Raw genomic sequence first — 27,841 nt, forward strand, 5'->3', positions numbered from 1 at the left:
CAAATAAGTGCATTGTATGTGGTTTGAATTAACAAGATGTGCTTTTACAGTAAGTTTTCTGTATCGGGATATTATAAGTTCGATCTCCCAATTTTATTCCATTTTGGATTTGATCATGGAATGAAATATTTGGACTTAATTCGCAGGACCTGTTTGGATTTCTATTTTCCTGCGCGTGGGCTCAGAAAATGCACTTTGCCTTTGACTTTTGAGCAGAGATCTGAGGACTCTTTTTGCCAGAGTCCAAACTTTTTTCTTGTGACAACGAAGGCACTGACCAACATAACGGTATGGATCACATGTTGAACTGTGTTGACAGCGAAAGTCATAAGCTCTCTTCCTTTCCTTCTGCTTTCCAGAGCGCGGCTGTGGCGCAACGCGCGCGCGCAGCAGCGGCAGCCCGGAGGGCGGCGTCTCACCATGACGCTGCAGAACAGCTCAACTTTTAGATTACAGTCATGTGTTCATATGGCCTCATCTGACTTTTAAGATTTCAACGCGTTCATGTCAAACAAATAAAACTTCCAACAGAAAAAAAAGAGAGAAGAAAGAAAAGAGGAGAAAATAAACATCTTCATCATCTGATTCAGTAATAACATTATATTTAACTCAATTTATTTATGTCGGTGTGCGGTCAACTAAAGCCTGCTTGTTTCATTTATTTTACGTTTGATATTTTTCTATTCTCAAAGAAAGAGTCATCGAATGTGGTTATATTTTATGGAAAGTTTGAGCAGGTCAAACGACTAAATTTATCCAATAAAATGTTGGTGAATTATTACTGTGGCTGCTGTGTAAGCAATATTTAGATATTATATGTAGGCCTGTACTCCATATTACCAATCAGAAACCCGTAAGCACAAGCCAGTAATGTAACTACTGAATTAAAATCTTAATAATAAAAAAATAACAATAATAAATATGTAAGCATCTTTTAGTTTGAGCCGTTCTGCAATATAGTCGCAATATAATCATCCAGACGCTTTTTTTTTCTTTTTTTTTTCTAAACGTAAGCTTTAAAAAGAGGAATTAAGAAAGAAATGACAGCAACGTGAGCATGCGCACATGGCGTGTCCCCGCGCGTCTCTCGTGAGTTTCCTGCGTCCTGGACACTAATGGGTGGTGAGACGCGTCTCATTAGGAAACATCACATGTTTTTGCGCTCGGCGGAGGGCAGATTAAATTCACCAGGACAAGCAGGGAGGAGTAGATCGAGAGCTGGACGGGGACGGAGATCCATCAGGGCAGGGAGAAAGTGTCTGTGGGAGCTGGGAAAGTTTATTATTATTATTTCAGAGTCACCGATAGAGATGGAGGTCTTGCGGTGTGCCTTTCTTCTGATGTGTGCCTGCCTTGTTCACCAAGCTGATGGACGCAGAAGTAAGTGGTGCTGCATTAAATGCCAAAAAATGCACTGATCGAAATGAAATTAAACTCGTGATGTTAGCTTAAACAACTTCGGATTTATTCAAATCGCACAAATTTCAGGAATCATTCATCTTCGGACCAGATGTTTTAGATGAAGGTAGTTAATACTGGAGTCGATTTTCGATGTTTGATAGGTACCTTGTTTTCTGGAGCAGTGAACCTGAGCTGTCACTCAGCCAGGGTCCCATGAGGCTCATTAAGAGATGAGCCTCCTCCGGTCAAACTGCCTTCAGTCCAAACTATAGTTTCTCTCCATCTTTTTTACAAACGAAGCAAGTTTTAAAACGATCCAGTTTCCCCGACTGTTTATCGTGTGTTCTTATTGGACCCACAGGACTTACCATACAATTTCAAAACACATTTTAACAACGAAAAAAGCAAGCAAAATTAATTCCTAAAAGCTCAATAACGTGCTGAAAGCGTTTGATTTGAGATATTTTTTATTTTTTTAATGCCATGGTCTGACTGGTTTTCTCATGATTTCTCCAACAGATATGTGTATTCTCTTTCTTCTAATTAAATTACACTGAGGGAATTTGTTGTTTTCCCCAGCAGTCAGTTTGTCGTTAAGGATGTGTCAGTCCAGATAAATTAAGATAGAAGCTAAAGCAGGCAGAAAAGAAAAATGGGGATTCACAGTTTAATCACAGGTTTGTAAGATTAGAAAGTGATATTATACAGCATTCATGTTAACTATCAGAAAAGCATCTATTTTACTCAAATATCCTCAAACATTTATTTCTGTTTTAAAAGAGTACATCCATCTATGAATGTATTGTGTTCGATATCCCACTGAGATGGACACTTTCAGATGTATTTCTCTCAGGTGAGGATCAATGAAATGGCATAAAATCAGAAGTTTGCCAACTTTGGCTATAGAAAATCAAATCTATAGATTTGGTCTTTTGAATGCAGTTTTTTTCTCCAAGAAAGGGAAGGGAAGGTGCAGTTCACTGCATAGATATCCTCAGTTATGTTCCATCAGCTGTTGTGATGAAGGAAACAGACTTTTGTGGAAGATTAATTTCTCATATTAAAGGGCTTCATTAAATATGGTGAGAGCTGAAGCATCTGCTCAACTCAAACCAATTAAAAGTGACATTTTAGAGTTCAAAATATGTTTGAATAAGTAAACAATAGAATAGATTCACCTGAGGAGACAATCCAGTCTCTCACCCCTTCGCTCTTTTCATCTTGTTCCAGTGTACAGGGATATTTTCCCACACAAGCATCCGCTATCAGGAAAGTCTCCATTTCCAATCCCGCCCATCCCTGGCTGGGATCCTGACACCAATCCATGGGACGACTACCTCTACCCACCACCAAAACCAGAGTCTAATGAACTCATGCATCACAGAGGTGAGATCACTTTTTTAATACCTCTGAAACTTCTGCTGGTGAATTTTCGGGTAACCCCACCACCACCACCACCACTACCTTCGTGCAGGCAAACCCAAAGTTCGTCTGACGAGCGACAGCCCGGCTCTCAACGGCTCCTGCGTCTCCTTCACTGCCAAGCTGGAGTATCCGCCGTGCCAGAAGGAGGACGCCAACGGGGACCTGATCTGGGACGAACACTGTGAAGATGGTACGGAGCTGGAGGCCTCAGGTGCTGCCAGATATAGCCAGGCCAAGCCACAAACCTGCACACTGCATGCGTATACATGATACCCCCCAACCAACAGCCTCTGCACACCCAGGGATCACCATGGCACACCACAAACCACAGTGGGCCCATATTATCACACATTTTGTGAAAACCCCTCATGCAGCACAGACACAAGCAGAGAGCTGAGCCTACTTTTGGCCAGTTGGGGGCAGTCCAGCAAGCTCAAGAACATCATGCAGGAAAAAAAAAAGAGTCACCTTTATAGATGAGACTGTCAAAGGAGTGTAAATATTATGGTTCTGCTGTTTGTTCCATCACTTTTTCAAAAGAAAAAAAAAGAATTTGCCTCTTCACTCATGAGAAGTCATAACTATCCAATTGAGTTTGTTGCCAAAAAAAAGAGAAAAACACAACACTGACCCAATAAATCTGAGGTGGGCTGTGTAGTTAGAAATGAATCAAAGCTTCGACTCATATGGTCTTTTGACAGTAAAAAGATTTACAATCTAATCACCTTGCTTGTCTTTGCTTTTCTTGTGTTTCTCCTAAGCAGCCAACGGACAAGTGCGGTCTGGATATGTGTACAACTGGACCTCCTGGATAGATGACTATGGCTTTGGGAAGTGCACAGACAAAAAAAAATGCAACGTGTTCCCTGATGGGAAGCCCTTCCCTCAGAGCAATGACTGGAGACGCAAGAACTATGTCTACGTCTGGCACGCAATGGGTGAGATACAAAGAGGAACGTTACAAATGAAACACAGCAGCATCAGTCTGAAGCGTCTTGTGTTCGTCGCAGGTCAGTACTTTGAGACTTGTGACGGCTCTTCGTCCAGTTTGACCATCAACACCACCAACATCCCTCTGGGGGCAGAGATCATGGAGGTCATGGTGTATCGGAAGAAGGAGCGCAGGAAGTACAGCCCCCTCAGCACAGACAGCACCGTCTTCTACGTCACAGGTGGAGGCAAACTCACACATTGTTTTTCTGAATCTGACAACCTTAGAAGAAAGAAGCGACACTCATCAGGACTGATCCTTTGTCATTCCCAAACACATTTTCTTAGATAAGATCCCTTTAGCAGTCAACATCTCCCAGAAGGCTGCCATCAACCAGTCTGAGAATGTTTTCTTCCGTGGCGAGGATGTGGTCTTTCAAGTCCAGCTCCACGACCCCAGCGGCTACCTCAAAACCGCCGCCGCCATCGACTACATCTGGGACTTCAGAGATGGCAATCAGCTGGTAACACACCGCGACGTGACCACACACAGCTACAGCACGCTGGGGACGATGAGCGTGAAGCTGGTGGTTGAGGCGGCATTCCCGGTCGAGTGTCCGCCCGCTGCCGCCACCACGACCCCGGGTCACCCTTCACCTCCTCACACAGGTACCGATCAAGTCCAGAGATAACTGGACCGCTCAGCACACATGGTTCACATGACAGTTTGGTTGTTTTAAGTCAATGTTTCAGACAAAGAAGTTATTACACTTGAAATAATGTTCAAACTGCTACTTTAGCTTCTTTAAAAAGACATTTTTAAGTTCAGTCAGTACCTAATGATGTCCATACAAAATTCAGAGTGCGTTCTCTGGTCTTTAATCCCGAGTTGTAGGTCATCCTCTTTGGCTTTCGCACAGTGTTTCATAACACCCGCTTTATCACCTCTAACCAGGCACATGCACACTTGTGAGGTTTAGCACCACCTGAGGCTGAGATGAGACCTCAGCTAGTGCTCAAGCATCTGCTATCCCCCTCTGCTCGTCAATAAACATTCTGTGGAAAGATTTCCTTTCCTAGCCATTATATTGTAATTTTACCTTTGGAGTCAGTTCTCATTTGAAAGAGTATAACAATGCCTAACTGCTCAAACCATATGTTACATTTTTAGGCCCGTTTCTGCAAAATATGATAACATGATTATAAACTAACTTGTAGTTAATTTCAACTTACTGCCCAAATTATAACTTTTACATTCAAATTTGTTTCAATGAAAGCTGCAGTGCTCTATCAGCTATGTCATTTTCAATCCACATCAAGATCTAGAAGTGTTTCTGAGAGGATCCACATTCATAATGCTCAAGGTTTGTTCCTCCATTCAATAAATGCAGGGAATTTTGAAATACATGAAGCCAGGGTCATGTTGTAAATAGTTGGTTTTGCAGAAGTCAGTTGAGTATTAAACATTTCGACGCAGCTACTGTGAGAAATGAATAACAGCTTTCAGATTGTTTTAACAGTTGGTAAGCATCGTTTCTCTCTCATCTGTGCACTGCCCTGTGGTGGTCATACAAAATAGAAATGAAAACCGTGATATTCATATAAATAAATGTGTGAATAAACAGATGATGAAGTTTCATGGTAATCCATTAGTGTTTGGTTTGATGGAATTGTTTGTTGTCATATAAAGGACAAAGAAATTTGTGCATAAGCTGTTATTTGTGTTTTCTCCTCCAGAGGCTCCTACTCCTCCCCCTGTCACTCACGCTGGTACAACCAAGATGGAGACCACACAGGGTGAGGCTAGATGCCCCCGCATCTGAACTAGAAATTGGGGAGAAAAAAAAAATACATTTTGCTTATTTAATTCAGTTCTTATTCGTTTTCTGTCTCAGTGCCACCCAGTACGAGCCAGCCCATTCCGTCTTCCTCGCCTGCCTCCATGATGCCCTCCACAGAGCCCCTTGGGCCCCTTGATGCCAGCACCACCCCAGGCCTCGGCTCCACCACCCCGGCGTGGCTCCGCACCAGGCGTCTCAGTAGCAATGAGTGCTACCGATACGCTTACGGGACCTTCAGTGGCAACATCACCATCATTGGTAGGGGGAAGTTTTCACTGTGAAATCCAAAGTCCAATTATTGTCAATCAGGCCCACTGCGGTACAATGATGGCACTAAATCAATCTTCCTCTGGTGTGACTGAGTCGTATTTAAATTTAAACAGTCTGTGTGCAAGTATTTATGCCGAGATCCCTGCGGTTCGTCTTTACCAGTAAACCACTGTCACACTTCCTGCACAGTGTTTATAATAAAGGTTTATCAGTGCAAACATGAATGCAAAAAGACTTTTCTAAACTTGATTCATCTTACATTTTTGTTTCAATAACACAATCCCTTCAGATTTACATAAAATCAAATGATAACTTGGTTATTTTCTCACCATTTTGCCCTCCAAAGAGCCCAAACGCCCTCTGACCAGCCAGCCGAACAGTCGGATCGTGGACGTGTCGGCGGCCAGAGTGACCAAAACTGACATCAGCTTCCGTGTGAAATGCCTGGGCAGGTATGCATTTGGTTATTTTTAGCACAAATTCTACATACACCTTTAAGAGGTTTGATTTGGAATGGGTTTCCTGGGAAATGCAAGTTTTTTTTCCCCCAGAATGATTCCTTCAGCTGTTTTTCAACCCTTCATCCTTCCCTCCCTCCTCCTCCTCCTACTCTTCAGCATCCCCACCTCAGCTTGCACCATCGTGTCAGATCCCAGCTGCACCCGGGTGAGTGACATTATGTGCGACGACGTGCCGCCGTCATCCACGTGCGAAGTGCATCTGAGGCGCAGGTTTCCGGAGCCCGGCACCTACTGCGTGAACATCACCCTGGAGGACTCCAAGAGCATGGCCTTCGCCAGCACGACTGTCACCATCAACAAGTCCCAGGATCCGCCCGGTGAGTCGTCACGGCAGCACAGACACGGCTCTGCGTTGGCACATTTTACCGTTCGCTGCCTCTCATTCAGTCCTTTGTGCCCACTAGCGTCCAAGAAGTCTTCGGCTCCAGGAGTGGTCCTCGCCTCCAGCGGCGTGCTGGTGGCCGTCTTTGCATTAATCGCTTATCTGGTGTACAAGTGAGTTACTGTCCTATGCTGCAGTTCATCTTGTGTGAAATGTATGTAGACCCGACCAGAAGCTACAAATAAGCCGAGTAATCGTAGGCAATCGATTTGTTCCTTTAATGAATTCTACATGGACAAAAGTAAAAACACATGCATGCTTTTGATCCTTAACTGCAATAACTCAATCCATCCATATTTATGTGACTGATCATAATTATAGTGTCACATTAATCCGACATGCATGTTGTCGGACTGTGGTAAATCCATCTTTTTTTGTTTTCCCTTCTCTCCTCCTTTCAGGCGCTACAGAGTGTACCAACCAATTCGGAGGTCACTGATGGAGGATGCCTGCACCGATCCCGGGGTCGGAGGCCGCATGGTCCGCCTGAGAGAGGCCATCTTTCCCTCCAGCGAGGAGAGCCGTCGCCTACTGACTGAGGGACATTCCGGTTAGGCTTCACAGAGCTGCATCACAATACGCTCTCCGCTTCACTTCAAAAAAAATACCGGAGCTAATGCAAAATCATTTACGGTGCAATTCTCAGCAAAATGTGAATCATTTTAAATGACAGGAATATATGTAGTTTAGTTTATAACACTAATATCTTGTTTGCACCCCAGTTTAGTATGATCAGTGTTTGCTTTGGCACACATAATGCTACAGCGGTATATTATTGGAATGATAAACTCAATGTCAGTGATTTGACCTCTTTACAGAACCAAGTAGTTTTTCTGAGGTAAACTTTGTTTTGTGGCTATTTTTGGCTCAAATGTAGTAATGTATAACTTTTTGCTACTGACTTTACAAAACCTTTTAACCTTTTTGTTTACAGTACACTGTATGAGAATATATTTAGACATTTTTCCATTGGTAGTGACTCGTGTTCTTCAGCTGAGTGAATCAACAGAAAAAAAAAAACATGAAATTTTACACCAATAAAGAGACTAAGACTGATCATTTCTTCAGCTTTATGACTTCTTTCGTCAGATTTAAGTAGTTTAATTGAGGTGAAAACAAAGGACAAACCATATTCGGTTTCTTTTTTTTCTTTTTTTTTATTCAGAGGCATTTGACAAGTGGAGCTGTGTGTGAGGGGAAGGTGAAGGGGCACAAGCATGGTTGCAGAGAGGGGGGAGGGGGGATATCATGCTCAAGTTAGATCACTTTTCCAAAAAAACTCAGAGACCCAGTCCCTCAAATCTGTCCCATACCAAGAGGATGTTGCATGTTACACAGCCAAGAAATGCTAACAGAAGGAAAAAAAAAAAAAAAAACTACCAAATCAGCACAGAGTGTAGCAACTGTGAAAGACGAAAGGAAAAAAAAAAGACAGGACTTGTATCTATATTGAAGTCTTACAAATCAGAAAAAAAAGGCAGGCCCTTTAAAAAACTGTATTTTTTTTTAATCTACTGAATGCAAAAATCAAGCACGTGATTTGACTTTTTTTCACAAAAACCCAAGCAAAAGTTCAAATACATGTAAGCCACACCACCAAAAATAGTAAGCAGAAAGAAATAACTACTGTTTGAGGATTTCAATTAAGCCAAAAGGAGTATATAGATATATATTAAAAGAAACTGGCGAAAGAAAATCTGATCACTTTTGAATATTCTCTCAATTCTAAAGAGTACGTGACTTAGTTGAAGATCTCATTCTTATGTGGGGAAAGCGTAAAGGGGAGGAGGTGGGGGTTAATCCTAACAAATAGAAGAATGCCTCTACTTCATATACGTGTCTAAAGAGGTAGATCAAAACAAACTGGAGAAAGGTGTGGGGAGGGCGGGTTGGCAGGAAGGAAGCAGGGGATGGGGAAGGTGTCGGGGGGATAATTTAAGTATCACTTGTGCCCCTCAGTTAAGCGCGGTGTTAGCGAGGCGCGCCCATGTAGAAAGAAGTGTTCGGGGGGACTGAGGTATTGGTGCGCGCTGGCGCTCAGTGGGGGCAGGGTGGGGTGCCTAGTGCCACAACAACCCCCCACCCCCTCAGCTGAGGTAGACGGCGTTCTACTGTGGAAGCATGGATACACTCAAGCACTTTTACCACAATCAACATATTTACATTCGGCATGGAAACAAATGAAATAAATTGTATATTTTTTAAGTTTTGGATTCCTTTCCTCTTTTCTTACACCCCCCAAAAGTCAGGGTTCATTCAGTATTTTGTGTGCCTTATCTGGCTTATTTTCCCTGTAGGGACAACAAAATGAAACGCTGCGTTACATTTGTGGGTTACAGAGAATGTCCTTTGTTTAAATCATCGTCCTAAAGCGCAAAAAAAAAAAAAAAAAAAAGAAAACTATGACTATCAGTGTGACTCCCCCTACCCTCACCATGCAGTGAATGACGTCGACATCAACTCGATGGCCTCGTTAGAAGGACCACTTCAAACTGACGAGGCTTGCTCTATGAAAATAAACCTAGCTGGCTTGCACCTTGCTAAGACACTATTGTCAGGAAGGTGGGAGATGGTCTGGGAGCAGAACTGAGCAAACAAAACGGGGGGGGGGGGGGGAAGCAACTGTTCTGCTGACTCTACGACAGCTGCAGCGAGGACTATGGAAAGCCCCCCCGCTGCAGCCCCGACCACGGCCCTCGTACGAGAGGCAAAAACTTTCAATTTTGGAAAAAAAAAAATCAAAAAAAAAAAAAAATCAAAGTACCATTACTAATAATGTCGATTCCCAAAGTAAATGGCATTGCTGCAATTATGTACGGTTGGCATTATTTGCATGTTTTAAGTTGGTTTTGTAAATTTTTTTTTCCTCTTCCAGAAGTTGGTGGACCCTCAGGGGAAAAACTGAGGTGATTCTCGCTCGATACTCCTGTCAGCCGCCAGCTGAGGGGGCGCCAACTCTTGCTCCGGGGCCGCTATGTACAAATAGACTTTATGTACAGGGTCATCTTAAGTCACACATACACATGTACAACGCCACCTAAAGCACCAGAGTTGAAGGCGAGGTCAGTTGGCAGCTGACCAAATTTTAAATTTTCTTAAAAAAATAAAAATGTTCAAAGACTATCAGCTTTATAAAGTATACAAAATACCACAAAAGCAAAATAAAAAAGAAAGGAACATTTTTTTCATATATATAGATGTCTATATATATATATTTATATAATCATTTTCTTTTCTCTTCTGAGGTACTAGATCCTGAGGTAGTTAAGTAAAATGCATATTAAATTGGTATTCCTGGGCAGCAGCAGCTCAGCACCGTTTCTTTAAGTGTCAGTCGTGGTGCTGCCCTCACCTCTAAATATATATATATTCATTTATGTATATAGGTCTATCTATAAAATGCATCCGAATTTATAAAATGCCACTATCATTACAAGGGCAGGACGCCCCTATATAATCCACCCTTTGAGGGGTCCTGTCCTAAAACAACAATCTTTCCCCTAAACATGGCCCACCCAATCTGAGCCAACCCTCCCCCCAAATAAACCTCTCTTTTGGTCCGACGGGGACCTTGATAGCAATGCCTTTTCCTTTCCACAGAAAACTTATGAGAAAGCTTCATCAACCAATTAAACACTAAAGAGAAAAAAAACAGGTGTCAACTAAATCTGAAATCAACTAAAACATCTTGTCATTTTTTTTTTTTCTTTTTTGAAGTACTACACCAAGGAGGTGATAGGAGGGGGGGATCCTTATTTTTTTTTCTTTGTGTTTCTAGTGTAAAGAGAAAAAAAAAAGTATTAAAAAAAACACATCCATGGGGGGAGAGGAGGAGAGCGGTCAAGGGGTGCGTACATGTGAGGGCAGGTGACAAAGGTGGGAGCCCTCAGAAGTACATTCTCACAGAGATGCAGAGAGGTGAAGTGGGTGGAGGTACAGGGTCTCACTTTAGCCACACTTGAACATCCGTCGAGGAAGACAAGGAGGGGTGGATGCTTGGCTGGGCTCGGAGAACCCGTCACCCCTGAGATGAGCGAAAGGACCCACTGTCTTCTTCTCCCCCTGGACTCCGCTGCATCTGTCCTTCTGACGAGTCTTCTGGCAGATTTTAGTCACCGTTCCTCGAGGTCCGCCGCGTCCTCATTTCCTGCGGGGCATTGCAGGCTGCGCTCCAGGTGCGGGCTTAGGCTGCTGCTGCCTCCTCACCTGAGCCAGGATCTCCTGTATTTTCCTCTGGGCCAGCTGGAGAACATCGGGGGGAAATTTTTAAAATCAGAGGATGAAACAATTGAGAAATACCATCCCCGAGTGCAGTTTTATCCCAGCGCATGTCGGACCCTACGGGACCCCAGGCTGGCCTGCATTCTATGCATGTGGGCAGATTTGATGACATTTTGTTAGTAACAAATTCTGACCAATTGCATTGTGGTGTTAAACATGTAATGCAGTATTCGCACGGTAGAATCCAACTTCATGTCAACATCAGTTAGGAAGACTGCAGTAATTTATCCCGGCCTTCTGGACATGTTTAAGACTCGTTTTCCTCACCCACCTGGCACGCAAAGAAGTGTCCGCTGATCTTCACGATAACCTGGTCGTTCTCGTCAGGCGTCTGGTCCCTGGGCACCACCACTTCCGCACAGGTCAAGTTCTGCAGCTCGTTCACCTGCAGCAATATCGAACATGGACATTAATAACTAAAGGCACAACAATACTGATCATTCCAAAGATTTCTCACGGCATTAAACATATCCCTGCCCTCACTGTAACACCGAGCAATGACAAGCCTCGAATTTGTTCAAGCAATGCCACGACATGGCCATTTACCGTTTTTCCTCCTTTCCCGATGACTCGTCCAGCAGCAAAGGAGGGAACCTTGATGTGAGCCTCAAGTTTCACCTCTTCCTTAGGTCCAAAGAAATTCTCTTCTTTCAGCTTGCCAAAGATACGACATTGAGCCTGCAGGCAGGTTCAAGAACACATTAGTCATGCTAGATTTAAAAAAAAAAAAAAAAAAAAAAATCATTCCAAGAAGAAAAAAAATAAGATCATGTCCTTGTACTTACTCAACATGCTCATTAAAACAAATCAAACAAGAACAGCACTGAACAGCATTCAGGATTAAAAATTCATTTTCCTATTATGCCTCTACTGCTTTACGAATGTCATTAATTGTGATGATACCTTAAACTGAGCCTCTGGTGGTCCAACAATGATGACCATCCTCTGTTTGGCATCCATTCCTTCTGCAGGGGCAATCTGAAGACGAGCACAGAGTCAACGTTATGTAATATATATAAATACAACCCTCACTTATGCTTCCAATTCGTATCAATCAAACGACAGCAAGAAGACAGCCGGCATCGACATGTTATCATTGAGATGCAGAATTTCCCCACCTGCCCGTCACTCACCTTGATTGAGGCTCCGGCAAAGTGCGACAGCTGTTTGATGTGTTGACCCTGTTTTCCAATGATGGCTCCCACCGCAAGCGCAGGAATGAACAGGTGAACCGTCTCCGACTCCGGGTGTCCCTGCTGGGCAGAAACACTTCACTTACTACTGTGACCAGGAGAGGATTGCACACACGGTAACTAAAGATTATTCACTCCAGCAACCAGTGTGCCAGTGCAGAAGGAAGATCCAGCGCAGCTCTAAGTTACAGTGGATTTTTATAATGCTGGCAAAGTATTCATTTCAGCAAAATCATTGCTGATTTCTGGATGATTTTGTACATCAAAAAATACTCTAATCTGTTAACAGCCACAAACTCAGTTAGACACATGCATTAGTTGAGGCGTTTAGTCCAGGCAAAGCCGGTTTCAAATTTAAATCTTAATCTTATCACAAAGAGTCGCACAGATTTTTTTCCTGTTCGTATTTTCATTTGCGTTTTGGAGCATTTTCTTCATGATCATGAATGGTGATTTGAAAAAGTCATCGAGATCGTTGAATAAAAGAATTTGGGACCAAAGGTGGACTGAACTATCTCGACAATACTTTTCCAACTCCAACAGTCCAAACCGTTACATTTGTTACAACTGTCATGATGTGAGACACTACACTGTGTGTGAGACATTGCAGCCACCTCATTGAGCTCATGTCAAAGCGTAACGGCACGGCACTTGATTTTCGCTTAATATCAATTTCCCAGTCAGAGTTTCACTTGGGAGCACACCAACAACGTACTTTTCAGCGTGTAAATGTGAAAGATGACTTCACCCAATAATCCTCGGTCACAGGTCACTGCTTAACATTGGCAAAACTTAAATGTTAGAAACACTGTGCATCCCGTGTCTCCATCCACCTGGTGAACTTTACACACGATATCTGGCTTTCAGGAGAAATTTACAGAACGTGTTCCCGCTACAGTGATTATATTATGACGGCAGAGCATTTAAGTAGAAGCTTGCAGTGGTGATTTCCTCATCTCAAATAATTTATTGAAACAAACGCCAACAGCAGTGGTGAATATAGCACAACAGAAAATGACAATGTCTGAATAACCTGTCATGCTCAACCCCCTTGAGCATCGAATACAGCTCGACGATGTCTCAGGATGTTCAAAGGTTGAATTATTGTCTGCGGAGGCATGGCATCTCACTCTTCTTGAAGGGCCGCCCTCAGGCCACTGAGGCTCTGGGGTGCAGCGGTACGAGCCTCTACATGCCGACCCAGCCGATCCCTGAGCTTTTCTGTGGGATCCAGGTCTGGAGAAAGTGCAGGTCACTCAATCCGAGGTGCCCCAGACTGGATTCATGATGCTACTCAGGTAGAAGGGTCTTTCCACTGCACCATTCACAGAGTGTAGGGCACTTCTGAATTCTGACACACCTGCCCACAGTCTAACAACACCACAGACTCCTCTTGTAACAACAGTGGCTGATGATTAGCGCTCTCCTTGAGATCTCCAATATGGTTGGCAGCCATCGACTCTGCTCAACATGAATTTCAGAGAACAGCACTGAGGCCCACTGGATCCTCGTCCAATGGAACTGCTTCCTGGTTCATCCAGGATGACGCCTGTGCCTGGTGGTGTGGTCAGGTACACCTGCATGCAGGTGGTCTAGGACACAGCCCACACCGCTGTAAACAGTTTTCAATGGTCTGTTTAGACGCCCCAGAAATGTGCCTGGAGTTAAGTGGCATTCATCATCTGGTTCCACACGGCACTGTTCACCATGAAGTGGTAATCAGTGTGACTGAACCAGGAAATATATTGGTCAATTCGTGAATCAAACGCCTGTTGTGAATTGAGCAGCTGAGCTCGTGCAGGATGTGCACAAAGCTCTGAAGCACTGAACAGCTGGACATGTGCATTCAAAAGTTTGAAGAAGTTCACATCAAATTCACCTGTGCAGGTTATAGAGCGTTTTAGGTTCATGCTGAAGTTTCCTGAAAGTGAGTGTCTATTTGTGACTAGTGAGTATAAAGACCTCGACTTAAGGTCAGATCAGCAGACAGCTGAAGAAGCACCGCGATGTAGCAAACCTGAATGTCTAATTTTCTCTAATCGAGCAGCCACAAGCCGTGCAAAGCACTTTGGGATAGGTGACTTACAGCAAAGGGCTGGCTGCTCGCCGACAGCATAGAAGCCCAAAACGGCCCCTCACCTTCATAAGGACTGCACTAAAGAAAAAAGAAACATAAAACTGAGTCTCTAAAGGCCGAATTTCAGTTCCTGCTTTAACCGTGGTTTTCACTCGTCTGAGCTCAAGGTGAGAAAAAAAAAAAGTGATCCCTGGGTTTGTGTAAAGTAATAAACAGGGAAGGCCGCCCATCGTGTTGCTGAGGAGACCGTCACTTACACCAAACGACGGGCAGCCACCGTGGGCTCCAGGAGGCGGACCGCTGGACATCGAGGGACCCATGCCCGGCGCTCCACTGAACAAGCCCAAAGCGTTCAGATTCAAGCCTGGAATCAAGTTGGACTGAAGCTGGGTAGAAAAAAAAAAAAAAGCATTCACACCGAGGGTCACATCTCAAATTAAATGTTGGTGTAATGATTTCATTCAGATGTTAACCATCTTTATGGGATGTCTGCGAGATCCAGACTGGCAGAATTCACTGAAGTCCGAACTCCTCATACACAACTCCTCTACAAAGCTAGAAACTTTTCCACTAGTTTGAAACATTGAGTCAAACTTTACTATTAATAGCCACACACACACAAAAAAGGTTCAATTTGTACTTTTTATCTTTCTATGAGAGCTGACGATACATAAGTTATAATATCCAACCTTCCCTCGTTTATTTTATTTAAGAAACCCTTAGTTTAAATTTTAAAGAAATTAAATGTGCAGACATGTTCAGAGTGATCAAGAGGAAAAAAAAAACGTCTTTCTTCTCGCAGTAAAATAGATGCTCACATTCATAGCAGCCATGTCACTGTCGTGTGATTCCCTGATCTTCTTCATCACCTCCTCCTGGGCTCTCGAGCATGCATCAATGGAGCCTTTGATTGTGATGGTCCGCTCCAGCTGGTACACGGTCAGTTCCTGAAGACTGGACAGAGCAACAACAGGTCATGAGGACTGTTTTCACCTGCCTGTGATAAACGGACACCGCAGCTGTAATCCTACAGCTGTTAAAGCAGTCATGCCAGCTGAAATGACTGCAGAGACGAAACGTCATCATGAGATCCCATTCATCGATCGGCGAACACTTACGATGAGATGTAGATCTTGATCCCGGTGTCCTGTTCAATTTTCTTCAAGTTGCGTCCTTCTTTCCCTATTAATCTTCCGACAAAGTTGTTGTGTGCAAGAAGCTTGAGGGGGATCTCTTCAGTGCTGCAGGGACAGAGCGGATGTTCTAACTTGTTCAAACAGTAAAAAAAAAAAAAAAAAAAAAAAAGGGGAGCAATAGGATGGAATTCATTCAAATAAAATGTCAGCGTTGGGAGACGCTGCCAGAGCTGAGGTCGTTTTAGCTCACCGTGTATCAAAAAAAGAAACAGGCTGTGATGCCAACAATCAAAGACTATTAGAAAGTAGTGGAATTCAAATGTGAGCACTGATACAGACCAAACAAGCTGTTGTAAACACCACCCTGACAGCTTTGGGGTTTTGAATTAAATTTTATCCGTAGACTTCTAAAGTAAAGTTTTGTTTTCGTTTTAACAAGCGCTAAGACCAGAAGTACCGACAATATAACACATCTGACATTTTTCAATTCGTTTATAGGCGACTAATATAATTTTACCGACTACGCTGAAGCAAGGTTTACATTCTTAGATTCGATGGGAACATAAACTTACAATTTTGTGTCAACTGCTTCCTTCTGCATGATCTCCATGATGGTTCTACAAGCTTTGGTGCAGCCTTCAGGGGTGGAGTGGATCGTGATGGGTTTCTCTGCTGCGCCTGCATTTTCTTTTCTATGAATGTCAATCCTGGTTGAAACACAGATCAATCAATCAGTCCACTCTGAAAATTGACAACGGACGAAAGAGGGCATTTGCAGAGTTCTCAACAGCCGCATACTTTGAGTGAGTCTGTTTGGTGATGTTGCGGATCGTTGCGCCTTCCTTGCCGATAATTGCGCCCACAAACTGCGTGGGAACCAGCATGCGCAGCGGGATGTCCGACTGCACTTTCGGCCGCGTTCCAAGACCCGGGGAGCCGGCACGAGGGGGTCCGCGGGCATTAAAGCCTCTCCTGCCTCCCGCCGAAGGACCCTCCGGTGCCGCCGTCTCATCGGGGATATAGGACACCTTCACGGTATAGTTCTCAATAACTGATCCATTCAACTTCTCCCACGCCCTGTGGAGAATAAAGATGTCATTAGCTGTGGAAAAAAAAAAAAAAAAAAAAGAGAGCGAGTATGTTTTAAAAGCCCAGGAAGGCTTTTAGTCAGGAGTCATGGAGTGAAAAGCCCTGATTGGTTCAAGCGCCAAACAAATTTCTCAGGGCAATCAACATTAGGCTTCAAGTTTCATTTCAGTCTTTCCTTATTATAGGATAAGACAAAAAGTACTGAACCGAATCGACCTACAGTAGACCCAACCAACAGTCTACTGGGGTAGTGGCCAAATATTAACCCTCTTGAGCCACAGCAGTTTTACTTCACAGTGTAAAGCAGCCACGCCTGACAGATTTACGAACATGGATTTTTTTTTTTTTTTTGTAGAAAACAATTACTGCTTTGACTTTTTGCAACCACCCTTTCGCAACGCTGTAGTATGTAGCATGTACACCAGGGGGCAGAAGATGGTTAATTAGACCCACACCCCCCGCCACACAAAATACACACGCTAACACACACACACACACACACACACACATTTATATATATATACTGTACATACATTCCCACCATCATTTCAGTCGTCATTGCATGTCAAATTAAATCAGCCTGTTGTCTTGCGAGGGGGGAGTCGTGTGAGCTGCAAAGACGCTTAAAGCAGAAGCTGTCTTTATTGTCGCAAATGGAGGTTTTCAAAATAACGTAAAGGATTGGATGAAGGTGGGAGATGTGTGTGTGGAGCGTGTGTGTGTGTGTGTGTGTGTGTGTGTGTGTGTGTACTCACAGCCTGGCGTGCTCCTTGGCCGCATATCGGACATTGACAACTGCAGTCTCCGTGTCAGTGTTTACTGTGGGGAAAAACGGGGAAATTTGTTACCATTACAATTCATGACCTGCATAGATTTTCCTATAATTAAAAGCCACAAATCTTTTATCTTTTACAAATCGCCACGAGTTGGAGGAGAAGGAGCCAGATTTGGATCCAACAGATATTTAAATAAGACGGGCAGTTTAGTTACCTTGTTCACAGCTCTCTACTGGACCATACTGAGCAAGCATACCATCCAAAACCTGAGAGAGGAGGGTGAGGAAAAAAAAAGAAAGGGTTAAAGAAAGTAATGATTACTCTGACTTCCAAGGCTTTGACCTGAACCTGTTAGTGAACAGAAGCTCATCCATGGGAACCAGCCCACTGCCAGGACACACTCCATTAATTCTGCAGTTCAATGTGGAGCAACACAGACAGATCCGCTGCAACGTGGATAAAACCATCCAACGCAACTTCATGGTTCCCCAGTGCGGAGACGGATTGATTTTTATCAAACGGCTACTGGACAGAATCGTAAATACACGTATATATCATCAAATATATATTTATTAAATCAAGGTAATTTGGGAGCTTGTGGAAAAAAAAATAACCCAAGGGTTGACTATTGAATTTATTTTAAATACAGCTCGTTAATTAAATAAAATGCTCCACTGCAGAAGACGATGCGCTTATCAACATTAATGTATGGAGTTTAAAATACAAGAAGCTCAAAACGGTCTCGCCGCATGTCCAAATGTGAAGACCAGTGGATTTCAATTCCTGATCAGATTGTGGGCGAGAGGGGGAGCAGGGTGGGAAGCGGAGACCTCTGACCATGCTCAGTTGAACCCGAGGCCACGCCCACGCGAGCTCAACCCCACTTTCCAGCCAACGGGGGGACTCCCACGAGCCCCCACTCCACGAGCCCACCAACCAGGCCTCCTCCCGCCTTTCTGCCATCTCCACTCCCCAGCATTGGCTGCTCCAGCGCCGATATGAGTTCCTTCAAGCCAAGATGAGCCGGCCGGCGATTGGCCACGCCGCCTGTCCGTCTCGCGCGGCCGGCCAATGGGAATCCAGGCCATTCAGGAAAGGGTGGGGTACATTCCAGCAGGAAGCGGCAGCTGGGGGAGGGGTGCAAGTTCATGCTACACATTCTGTGAATCGGAGCACATGGAGGGGAAGGGGAAGCAGTCCAGGCCCACCCACCCACAACAGCCTGCGAACACGCCACTGCTCACCACGATCCTGCAGCTTTAGGGCTACACAAACCATGACCCGCCGCCTTATCTACCTGATAAGATACACACAAGGCCTTCTGCATCAAAAGATCTTATTCTATTCTGTTCCTCCATTCCTTGTCACCCCTCCCCACCCGAGAGGGGGGGGGGGGAAGAAACCTCCATGTCACCTTTTCAGAAAGCAAATAGCCGCCTGGCTATGCACTACAAACATGGGAGGATCTGGAGCTCTAGTTAAGGGACATGCGTAGGCAAAGCGAGACCACCATTACAAAACACCGAGCTCGTCTGTAGCCATTTGATCACAGTGGGTAATTCAGGCTGAAATCTCACAATTTACAACAGCATTGAACAATTGTGCAATTCAAAAAAGGAATCTCATTAGGCTTCCTAGGTCTTTATTGAGCAGAAAATTAAATTGAAATACCACACACCATCAGAGCCAAACCTCTGCAGTGGTGAAGTCACGTAAAGCCGCATTAATGCCACATGGATCAAACAACTGATTTCTGCAATTTTGGGACCGTCTGGCAAATCTGACTCGACCAAGTTTAGCTGTGATCAGTGCAGACGAATTTAAAATTTAACGCTTATCACATGTAGCACGCACACACACACACACACACACTCCGCAAAGCTTTTAAAGCCAACACCATATACAAAAGTTTTACATTCTGAATTTTACTGAGGAATTTAAATCAAAATGAAATGACAATTCCCAGGCTTAATCAAACAAAGAATTTACAGGGATTAAGGTGCCTACACCGGTTGCGCATACAACTTTTTCTCTCCCTTAAAAAATAAAAATTATGTAATATTCACAACATACTGCAAGATAACTTTTTGTCCGTTTTACTGGAATGTGGCTGCATATACAGACAAAATGAAAACACTTGTAGAGCTTAATGTGAAAGCACAAACTTCAAAGAGCCCCTATAGTTTTACCAGTTGCATTTCTTTAAAGGCATCTGACGTGGCATCTGCAGACATTTGTACTTAGTTCTAATACCACAGAAAAACTGTTATCCAAATGAATGAAAAACACGGGCAGACTGAAAACTCTGATATGGTACACTTTACAAATATAAGTGCTGCAGGCATACTGCTTATGAAAACAGTTTAACTAGTAATTTTGAGTGCCATTGTATTTAAAGATAACACTAACACATACATCTAAAAAAACTTCTTTAATGAATGAAAAGCATAAAACTAATATCAATGTCAAGAATTTTGTTTCATGAGGTTTCATGTACTGCACTCAGACTTGCATTGTCCTCGCATGAATCTTTATCAGCCATTCAGACAACTCAAATTTTAAAATTCAACTTTTCCTCCTCTTCACTGTGCAAGAAAACGCATCACGCAAAAAAAGCTTTCATTTCCAAACTAACGTGAAGCATGTGTTCAGCGTTAAAGACGGCAGGACAGAATAAGTCATTTTCATGCAAGAATATAAGACTGTTGACAGCAGAAGGATCACTAGATTTCAAAAGGATTTTTTCAGGTTTTTGATAACACAGGGCTATTTTTTCTATGAGGATGAGTCAGAATGGTTTCACGAGTAACTTTTTTTTTTTTTTTTTTTAAAGAATGCATTACAGCAAAAAAAACCTTAATCCTGGCTTTCTCTTGTGACTTATGAGGATCTATTGCAAATGAAATGAAAAATAATTTAACCCTCTAGAAATTGTTCAGTGAGAACACTCGTGCTGACTGAAAGGAACGTGTATGATAGGAGTGGTACACTGCTCCACGCCACACCACTATTCAAATGAATCAAGTCCAGACTCAATAGAGACCCTAAAGGTGGGCAGGGGTGACTCCAGGAGCCCAGTAAATGGGAGCCCAGTTGGGCTGCCCATGGTGCCCCGCCCTGGAAGCGGTTAGCAGCCTGTTAGCACTCACCTCCCACTGCATGTGAGGCGGGATATTCCTGATCTGCAGCTTACAGCTCCTGTAGAGAGAACAAGAGAGGAAGAGGGTGGGGGATGGATAAAGGAGGAGAGAGAGAGAAAAAAAAAAGAAGGAAATGAAGGTAGATGGAGAAGAGATGGGAAGCAAGACGAGAGAAAGACCGTTAGTTGACAATACCAAGAGTACAATGATGTAAATGGCTGAGAGTTATTTAATTAAAAACAGGCCTTCATTCTCTCCGCCATCTACTGAGGATACACAAGACTGAAGCTGAAGATAGGAGTTCTTTATTTCAATTCCCAACTCAAAAGGTGTACTAAAGCATTTTCAGTGAAACAAGGATGGAAGGGAGTGTGCGAAGAAATTCATAATGAATTAAACTGAAGGTGCTATAAATTAAAATCAAGCTTAGAAAAAAAAAATCAAAACTCAAATCCACTACACCGTTCTCAGGAAACAACCACGTATGTCATACAGACTGCAAAGAATAAGATGGGAAAGATTTTTAAAGCCGGTGATAAGATTGGTACAAAATCAAGAGGTGACGCAAAGCTAGGAAAAAGAAAAAAGTCACGAGAATAAATGTGATTCCTCCGCAAATTTTGAGTCAATTAGTTGTTGTGTAGCACAGCATCGCAAGGCTTTAACTGGTAAAGCACATTCTTTTCCATCAAAACAGAGCCTTATCCAAGGGCATCCAGCAGTTGTTTCAAAAATGGGGGCGGGGGTGTGGGTGCCGAACAGAAACCAAAAGGGAATCTCCACCAGTCGCGTCACACTAAATAGGAAGAGTCAAAATTGCGTGCTTGTCCAAAAGAGAGTGTGCGTACCGTACAGCATAAGCAAGTCGAGACTAACAGCTACAACGGGGCTGCTGTGCTCTGTCACTGGAAAGAACAAGGACAGAAATCCCCAATTCATTCCACCTCCAGCAGCATGGCTCTCCGTTCAGTTATATTTTGTGTAGTATGAGTATCCTAGCTATGTGCAGAGGTCAAACAGACAATGGAACTTGTGGATCAATGAGTCACAGAGTTTCAAAAGTGTCCGCCTGCATGCGGTTGTATAAAAATGTGAGAAAAGTACAGGCCACTCCAAAGTCCACTGCCTGTTGACACACACACACACACACGCACACACACACACACACATACCTAAAGGAACAAAATGTACATCTGGCAGGGAGTTTAAACAACGGACAAAAAAAAGAAAAAACACTCTGCAAATCAGTCTTAACCTCATGACAGACCAGATATTGTTCAAAGTTGAATTGTGTTTAAGCACCATTTTTCAGAGTGAAATTCTGAAAGTATGGATTCAGTCACTCCGCTATTTGCTGAGCTGTGAAAATAAATGCTGCTCATCTTCTGTAAATCATTCCACACTAGTTTTTCTACAATTTAAGTAGAAGATAATGCATTGAAGTAAACATCATTAATGAAGTAAAATTTGTAAACCACAAAAAAAAAAAAAGACTAAAAATTTAAAACGTCAGTGAAATCAAAGCTTTGTGCACGTGTGCACCAAGGGCCACAATCTGGAAAATTTCATAGTACAGTCACTATACTGTCACGCTTACAGCAGTTTAATATATTTATTATGAGGCATTAGGAAACTACATGCTCCTAAATTGGCAAATAGTAAAGAAAATTCCCTAAATAACTTCCAAAAGGAATTTCAGCCCTTTCCGGCCAAATGTGCCATTCCTGGCTGATCTCGCCCGTTCTCCCCACACATGCTGTATGCTCTGCATTGCGGTGGGAACGCCATGCGAAATGTGCAAAAGCACAAAGCACTTCCAGTCGGATTAACCTATAGCTCCACACACATAAGAAGTCAGCCAGGGTATGTGGTGGGGTGGGGGTTGTGGGTGGTATACATTCCCTGGTCCCAGCCTTTGATATGGGGAGGGGTCTGTGAGTGTGTGTGCGTGTGTGTGTGTGTGTGTTCTGCATGTGTGTTTATGTGCGCGTGAATGGGGTGTGGTATTGGGGGGCTGCTATCCCTGTTTCAGGGAAGGGTAACAAGGGCCCTCTCTGCCCTGTGGGGGTGGGGCCCTGTTGCCATGGACACGGACAAGTCCACTGACAGGAACATGTAGAGCCGGGTTAAAAGTAGGAGGGGGGGGCGGCAGGAGTGACTGGGTCTGGCTCGTCATGTGATGGCCAGGGGGAGGCCGGGCTCCTTATTTACTTTCAAAATGAACCAACATTCTACATATTCGCCTTCTTCCTCCACCGCCCAAAAGAGACCTATGGGGCCTGGAGAAAGCAGATCACGCACACAAGTGGTTGTATCGACACATATGGCTACACACACACACACACACACACACACACGCGTGCACATTCACCAGGCAACATGACAATGCACCACGCGTACGTTCATCTCATTTCTCAATCGTCCAGCCCTGCTGAAGCACTCGTCATCCTCACTGCTCCACACTGAGGGACACACGAGATCTGTGCTCAACGCCCATCTCCAGCCATTGACTATTCACAACGCAGAGGTTCTGAATGACTGAACTCCACAGTCTGCTTTCCACTGCCCTCTCACCGGCCTTAGGTGCATGCCATGCACCCAGCAAGCTACACGTACACATGTACTTGGATACAATTAAATTCCATGAAAAAAAAAAAAATTCCCAGGCAAAGAGCTTACATTTAAAAAAAAACCTCAACTTCCGCAAAGTTCTGTGCACACTTCTGCCTCTGTCTTGTCCTGATTTGATATAAATACATATCGCAGGAAGAAAAATACAATGCATTTCTGATTTGAGCCAAGAGGAAATATGACTGAGCCTATACGCTCCGAGTAAAACAAGGGAGCACATTCATAATTCTGGGACCCCACGTCTCCGTCCCACAGCCCCACTTCTGCTGGTAGGGCCCCACGTTCTAGAAGTCACAGTCACCATTTTAATAATGCAGCTTAAAAATTGAGAGCCATTCAAAGATTGTGTTAACGTAATCTTAGAAAATGTAAAAGGAAAAAAAAAAAAAACACACACACACCATTTCCAAAAAGTACAGCAAACACACTTTCCCTCTCCCACTCACTGAGAACTACTGCTTTGCTATACGTGCATGAACAAAAGAAAAGAAAAAAAATCTAAGTTGCACACCCTTCAAGTTAAAATGCTTAACATCCGTCTTCCTCTTAAACACACACACTCACACACACACTCACACACAGACACGTTTGGGGCCACTGTACCTACAGCCACGTCATTTGCTGTCTACTTGTACAACTGCATGTGTACATGCAGGGATAGGAATGCTGAATTTTAATTTGCTGAAATTATCCAACCAATATAAACAGACCAAAGGTCATTCAGACTGTAAACTGATGCAACTCAGCAATTAATCAAAATTGTTGTTTTTAAGTTATTGTTGGCAGTAAGGTGTGTTATGTGTTGAGCTTCACAAACTAGCAAATCAATACTTGTTAAAATAATTTTGACAATTTTAACAATGTTGTTTGCATAATAGACACACTTGCATGATTATCATTGATGCTCCAGTCCCTAATGACAAAATATGTTTTCAAAGCAAATTAGTGTGTAAAAATATAAGATATTGTAATATGAATGGTATCTATGTATGGAAAAAAAAAATGAAAAATCAAGCAGGAAATATAACCTGTTATATAACAAGTCAAACAACCTTGAGATGACAAGCTAATCATCAGACGTGGTGTGTTCTTCCAATATAATGTTAATGTACACTATACATATATTTTCTGGCATCTGATTACACTACACTGTTAAATGTTTTGAATGTGTTGAGCTCACAGCCATGACAAACAGAAATCTCCATGCAAAAAAAAAAAAAAAAAATCCACTCTAGCGTTTCTACCAAATCCTAACCGTATGAACCCACAAACTTCAGACAGCCCACCGTGAACTCTGCCTGCTGCAGCACTTCCCCTTCCTGATGGGTTCAAAGGTTAAGCCACAGTGATTGGCCAAGCCCCCAGCTGATATTTGCAGGCTGCAATGGAAAGAGGGGCCCCAGCCTGCAAGTGTGTGTAGTTTAGACTCAGTACACTCTTCCCCATTGACTACAATTGTACATGTACTAAAGTAAGGGCACGTTTTTGCTTTTTTCTTCAAGTGTGGCTGAAACGCTACCAAGTAGCAGCCATTGCGAACACTACAGGCTGAGGCTGCACTAAAAGATGGAAGATGGCGACGTCAGTTTTTTTTTTTTTTTTTGGAGAGGAAGGACATGACGCAAAAATGATTACCTGAATCATTCAAGCCAAAATTTAAAACTAACAATGTACACGCAGCAGGAAAAAAAAAACTCGTGTCACATTTACGTAGAAACTCATGCATTTAAACCTAGAGTTAAAATTAATTCCTTATTTACCCAGTTTGCTACAGATACACTTTATAAATTATTTTATGTGACATAAAATACTTCACAACTGTACACGTTATCGCCACGTCTTAGTATTCCAAACGTGGAAACCTATTTTTTTCCCCTCAAATAAACAGCAAATAATCTGAACGTTATGAAGCCAAAACTCTAACAAAAATCACACCAATTACAAAGTAAATGCACGTTGATTTTGATTATTTTGATTTAATTCAACAAAAAGCCTTAATTGTGGGCAAACTGCGTCGCCACAGAAAAATACGCACAGTGCGCCACTAAAATGCGAGTGTTTTTACGTCCAGAGCACATATTGCGCAAACAAACATTATCTCCCGTGCACTTTGGGGAAACAAGTCGTTAAGACACAGCCGTCCAGCGTGGCTACGAGGGGTCAAACTCTGAAACTGAGGGCTTTTCGTGACTTGGGCCCCAAAGCCTCCCATTGCAACCGTGTTTTGGAGTCCATCTCATGCAACAGCAGCACAATGTGCTGAGGAGGGCGGAAGCGCAGGGCAGACAGGGAGAATGACGGGCAGATCCTTCTCAAATGGACGACTCCACCAGGCCTGTACGCCTCAAATCCTGCCTGCACTCACTCAGCACACGTTTTAGCCTGCTCTCAGGGGTTTACTAGTCGCCCTCAGGTTTCAGCTGTTTTAATACCAAGTACAGTGCGTAAACAAGAAACAACAGCAAATGCACGAATGAGGGGAGGAGGGGGGAGGGGGGTAAATAAAAAACAACAAGCCATGAGCTCGTTAAAGCACAAATAAATGGTTTAAGAAGCAACCCATAGCCATGGCAGAGGAAGGGAGGACGCCACCATAACGCCCCTTTTATCTGACCCCAGAGCGTCCAGGGAAAAAAAATGGCAACTTCAACTACAAAATATAAGAAAATACGAAACTTATCAACTCAGCACTCACATTTCAAAAAGCAGCCCTTACAACAAAAAAAATGCAATAAATATAAATTAAATAAATAAAGGCTCCCTGGTAGAAAATGGCTACAGTAAGGGGAAAAAAAAGCTGGAGCTACCACGAGTTGAACCAAGCACAATATAATAAAACCCAGCCTACCTTTGACGTTTAGGGACCGAGTAGTCGACTTCGAGAACTTTTCCGAGAAGTTCTTTACCTGGAAAATAGAAAACACCCCGTTATTTCATTCAGTATATGCCTCCACTCACACTGGCCTGCTTTCGGTGGATTTAAGCTTCGTGTGTACTACTCTTTTTTTTATATACGCAGCCTTCCTAAAATCTGAGCAGACCCGGAGACATGGCTGTGCTGTTTTGTGCTTGCAACGTCGTATTATTAACAAATTGTTGAATGTTTGTGAGCAACAAAAGACCTGAAAAAACACAAAAGAGCCAGATGGCCCACTTCGTGAATACGAGTTAAACTAAACGAGTACGTGTCTCGTGGAATCCAAGCTCAACTTTATTTAAGAAACCCTTAAGACGATTTGAATAGCGCACAACGTGCAAATTGTGGTGTGTTTCAGTTAGTTGGCCTACATTTGACCAGCACAATTAAACCACCTGGTGTGTCAGCATGGAGCGAAATAGCTTCACGACATTACAGTGCTGTGGCCACAGATGAAGCCTTGTGCTGGGGAGTCCAGCGAGAGGCTGAAAAGGTCAAATTGAAACTCGGTAAAAACAGCAACACAAATGTCCCCAATTGTAACAGAGTGCCCTGTGTTAGTGGAGCCCACAATGAGGGTTTACTTGACGGCGTCCACAGCCTCGCTGCCTGTGCGCCCCACTGCCCTGAACGGCACATAACCTGCATTCACGAGCCTCACTATATTCATCCTCGTAAATAGTGTTTACTCGAGCGTTTTGTCAAGCTATACTCGGAGAAAATGCAAGCCTGGATCTCCCACTTTAACCTAGGCGAGCCATTTGTTTGAACCCACGGTGTCAAAGGGCCCAGTAAAGGTTCTGTGTGCGAGTGTGTGTGTGTGTGTTTGGGAGAGAGTGTGTGTTAGAGAGAGAGAGAGAAAAGAAATGCATGGGTACACCCCCACCCTGCCGGACTACATGCATTTCTCGCAGGGGCCCCGAAGTATGGCAATCCCAACACAATCGCAGCAGTACGTGCATTTCCCAATCCCACTTTAAAGCCAAAATTTCTCACCTGAAATAACATCGATGGCCTTCTGTGCAGTCAGCTCGTCCGGGCAATCCACAAACGCATAGCCAGTTTTGATAAGAAACGTACCCGAGTGCGCAATCTTGTTCTGGTCAAACACAGTTTCGAGGTCCTCCTCGCACGCCTCTGCGCTCACGTTGCCAATGTATAGCTTATTCATGTTCTGCGCCGAAAACGGACAATCTTTACGCTGAGAGAGAGAGATAGTTGTTCGCTCTCGCGGCTGTGCAGTGTTTGGAGTCGCCTAAATCGCCTTTACTACTACGGAGTGGCTGTGGCGTGCTTCCCGGTCGTTCAAGCCACAGATAGATTTAAACTGGCAGCCTCACAGTGCGTTTGCGCTCCCTCGCCCCTCCGTCTCTATCGCGCAATAAATAAATGCTCAATTATTAATCTCGTGCCTCCAAACGATGGCGGGCTGGGTGAAAAGGAGGAGAAACTACTTTGTATCTTCCTCCAAACCCCTTGGCAAAGAGACAGAGAATGTCACACACGGTAAGGCTGGCGCCCGCCTCTAAGTCTGGAGCCTAGAATAAGAAGAAGAAGAAGAAGAAGGGGGAGAAAAAAAAAATCCTCCGCTATTCCGGCTTTTTTGAATGAGCCACGTGTTCAAACTACAAATCAGCCCACACGTGAGGAATCCCAATTGCTCAATTAAGTGTTTGGGATTGGGGAAAATGGCACGGGAATCTGGGGTGGGGACAGCAAAGGGGAGTGAAGAAAAAAAAGGAGGGGAAGAGTGGATTGGTGTTGGGGAAAAAAAAAATCTGGCGAGCTATGTGCGTAAAGGGATTCCGTGAGAAACTAGAGTATCTTTACT

General features: G+C 43.6%; 2 protein-coding genes across 4 annotated transcripts; one reads left to right on the forward strand and one right to left on the reverse strand.

Moving 5' to 3' along the window:
• Positions 1-1,205: 1,205 nt before the first annotated feature.
• Positions 1,206-7,826, forward strand: gpnmb (glycoprotein (transmembrane) nmb). 2 transcript variants are annotated; one of them, XM_030082294.1, is made up of 12 exons: positions 1,206-1,380; positions 2,632-2,787; positions 2,876-3,037; positions 3,591-3,764; positions 3,837-3,998; positions 4,105-4,425; positions 5,494-5,553; positions 5,652-5,855; positions 6,214-6,319; positions 6,485-6,705; positions 6,793-6,883; positions 7,172-7,826. In XM_030082294.1, the coding sequence occupies exons 1-12, from the start codon at positions 1,311-1,313 to the stop codon at positions 7,323-7,325; spliced, it is 1,881 nt and encodes a 626-aa protein (XP_029938154.1). In that variant the 5' UTR covers positions 1,206-1,310; the 3' UTR covers positions 7,326-7,826. The 2 variants fall into 2 exon arrangements, with proteins under 2 accessions (XP_029938154.1, XP_029938155.1); XM_030082295.1 differs by having other exon boundaries at positions 2,876-3,016.
• A 2,778-nt stretch (positions 7,827-10,604) lies between these two features.
• Positions 10,605-27,518, reverse strand: igf2bp3 (insulin-like growth factor 2 mRNA binding protein 3). Of its 2 annotated transcripts, XM_030082296.1 has the most exons (16): positions 27,007-27,518; positions 25,942-25,999; positions 20,472-20,520; positions 17,537-17,588; positions 17,302-17,365; positions 16,256-16,534; positions 16,030-16,164; positions 15,440-15,562; positions 15,140-15,275; positions 14,579-14,707; positions 14,331-14,399; positions 12,185-12,304; positions 11,955-12,029; positions 11,598-11,729; positions 11,323-11,436; positions 10,605-11,012 (listed from the first exon to the last, which is right to left on the reverse strand). In XM_030082296.1, exons 1-16 carry the CDS (start codon positions 27,179-27,181, stop codon positions 10,911-10,913), a joined length of 1,812 nt encoding a protein of 603 aa, XP_029938156.1. In that variant the 5' UTR covers positions 27,182-27,518; the 3' UTR covers positions 10,605-10,910. The 2 variants fall into 2 exon arrangements, with proteins under 2 accessions (XP_029938156.1, XP_029938157.1); XM_030082297.1 differs by lacking the exon at positions 14,331-14,399.
• Between the last annotated feature and the right edge of the window lie 323 nt (positions 27,519-27,841).

Source organism: Salarias fasciatus, chromosome 22 (genome assembly GCF_902148845.1).
Source record: "Salarias fasciatus chromosome 22, fSalaFa1.1, whole genome shotgun sequence".
Taxonomy (NCBI): domain Eukaryota; kingdom Metazoa; phylum Chordata; class Actinopteri; order Blenniiformes; family Blenniidae; genus Salarias; species Salarias fasciatus.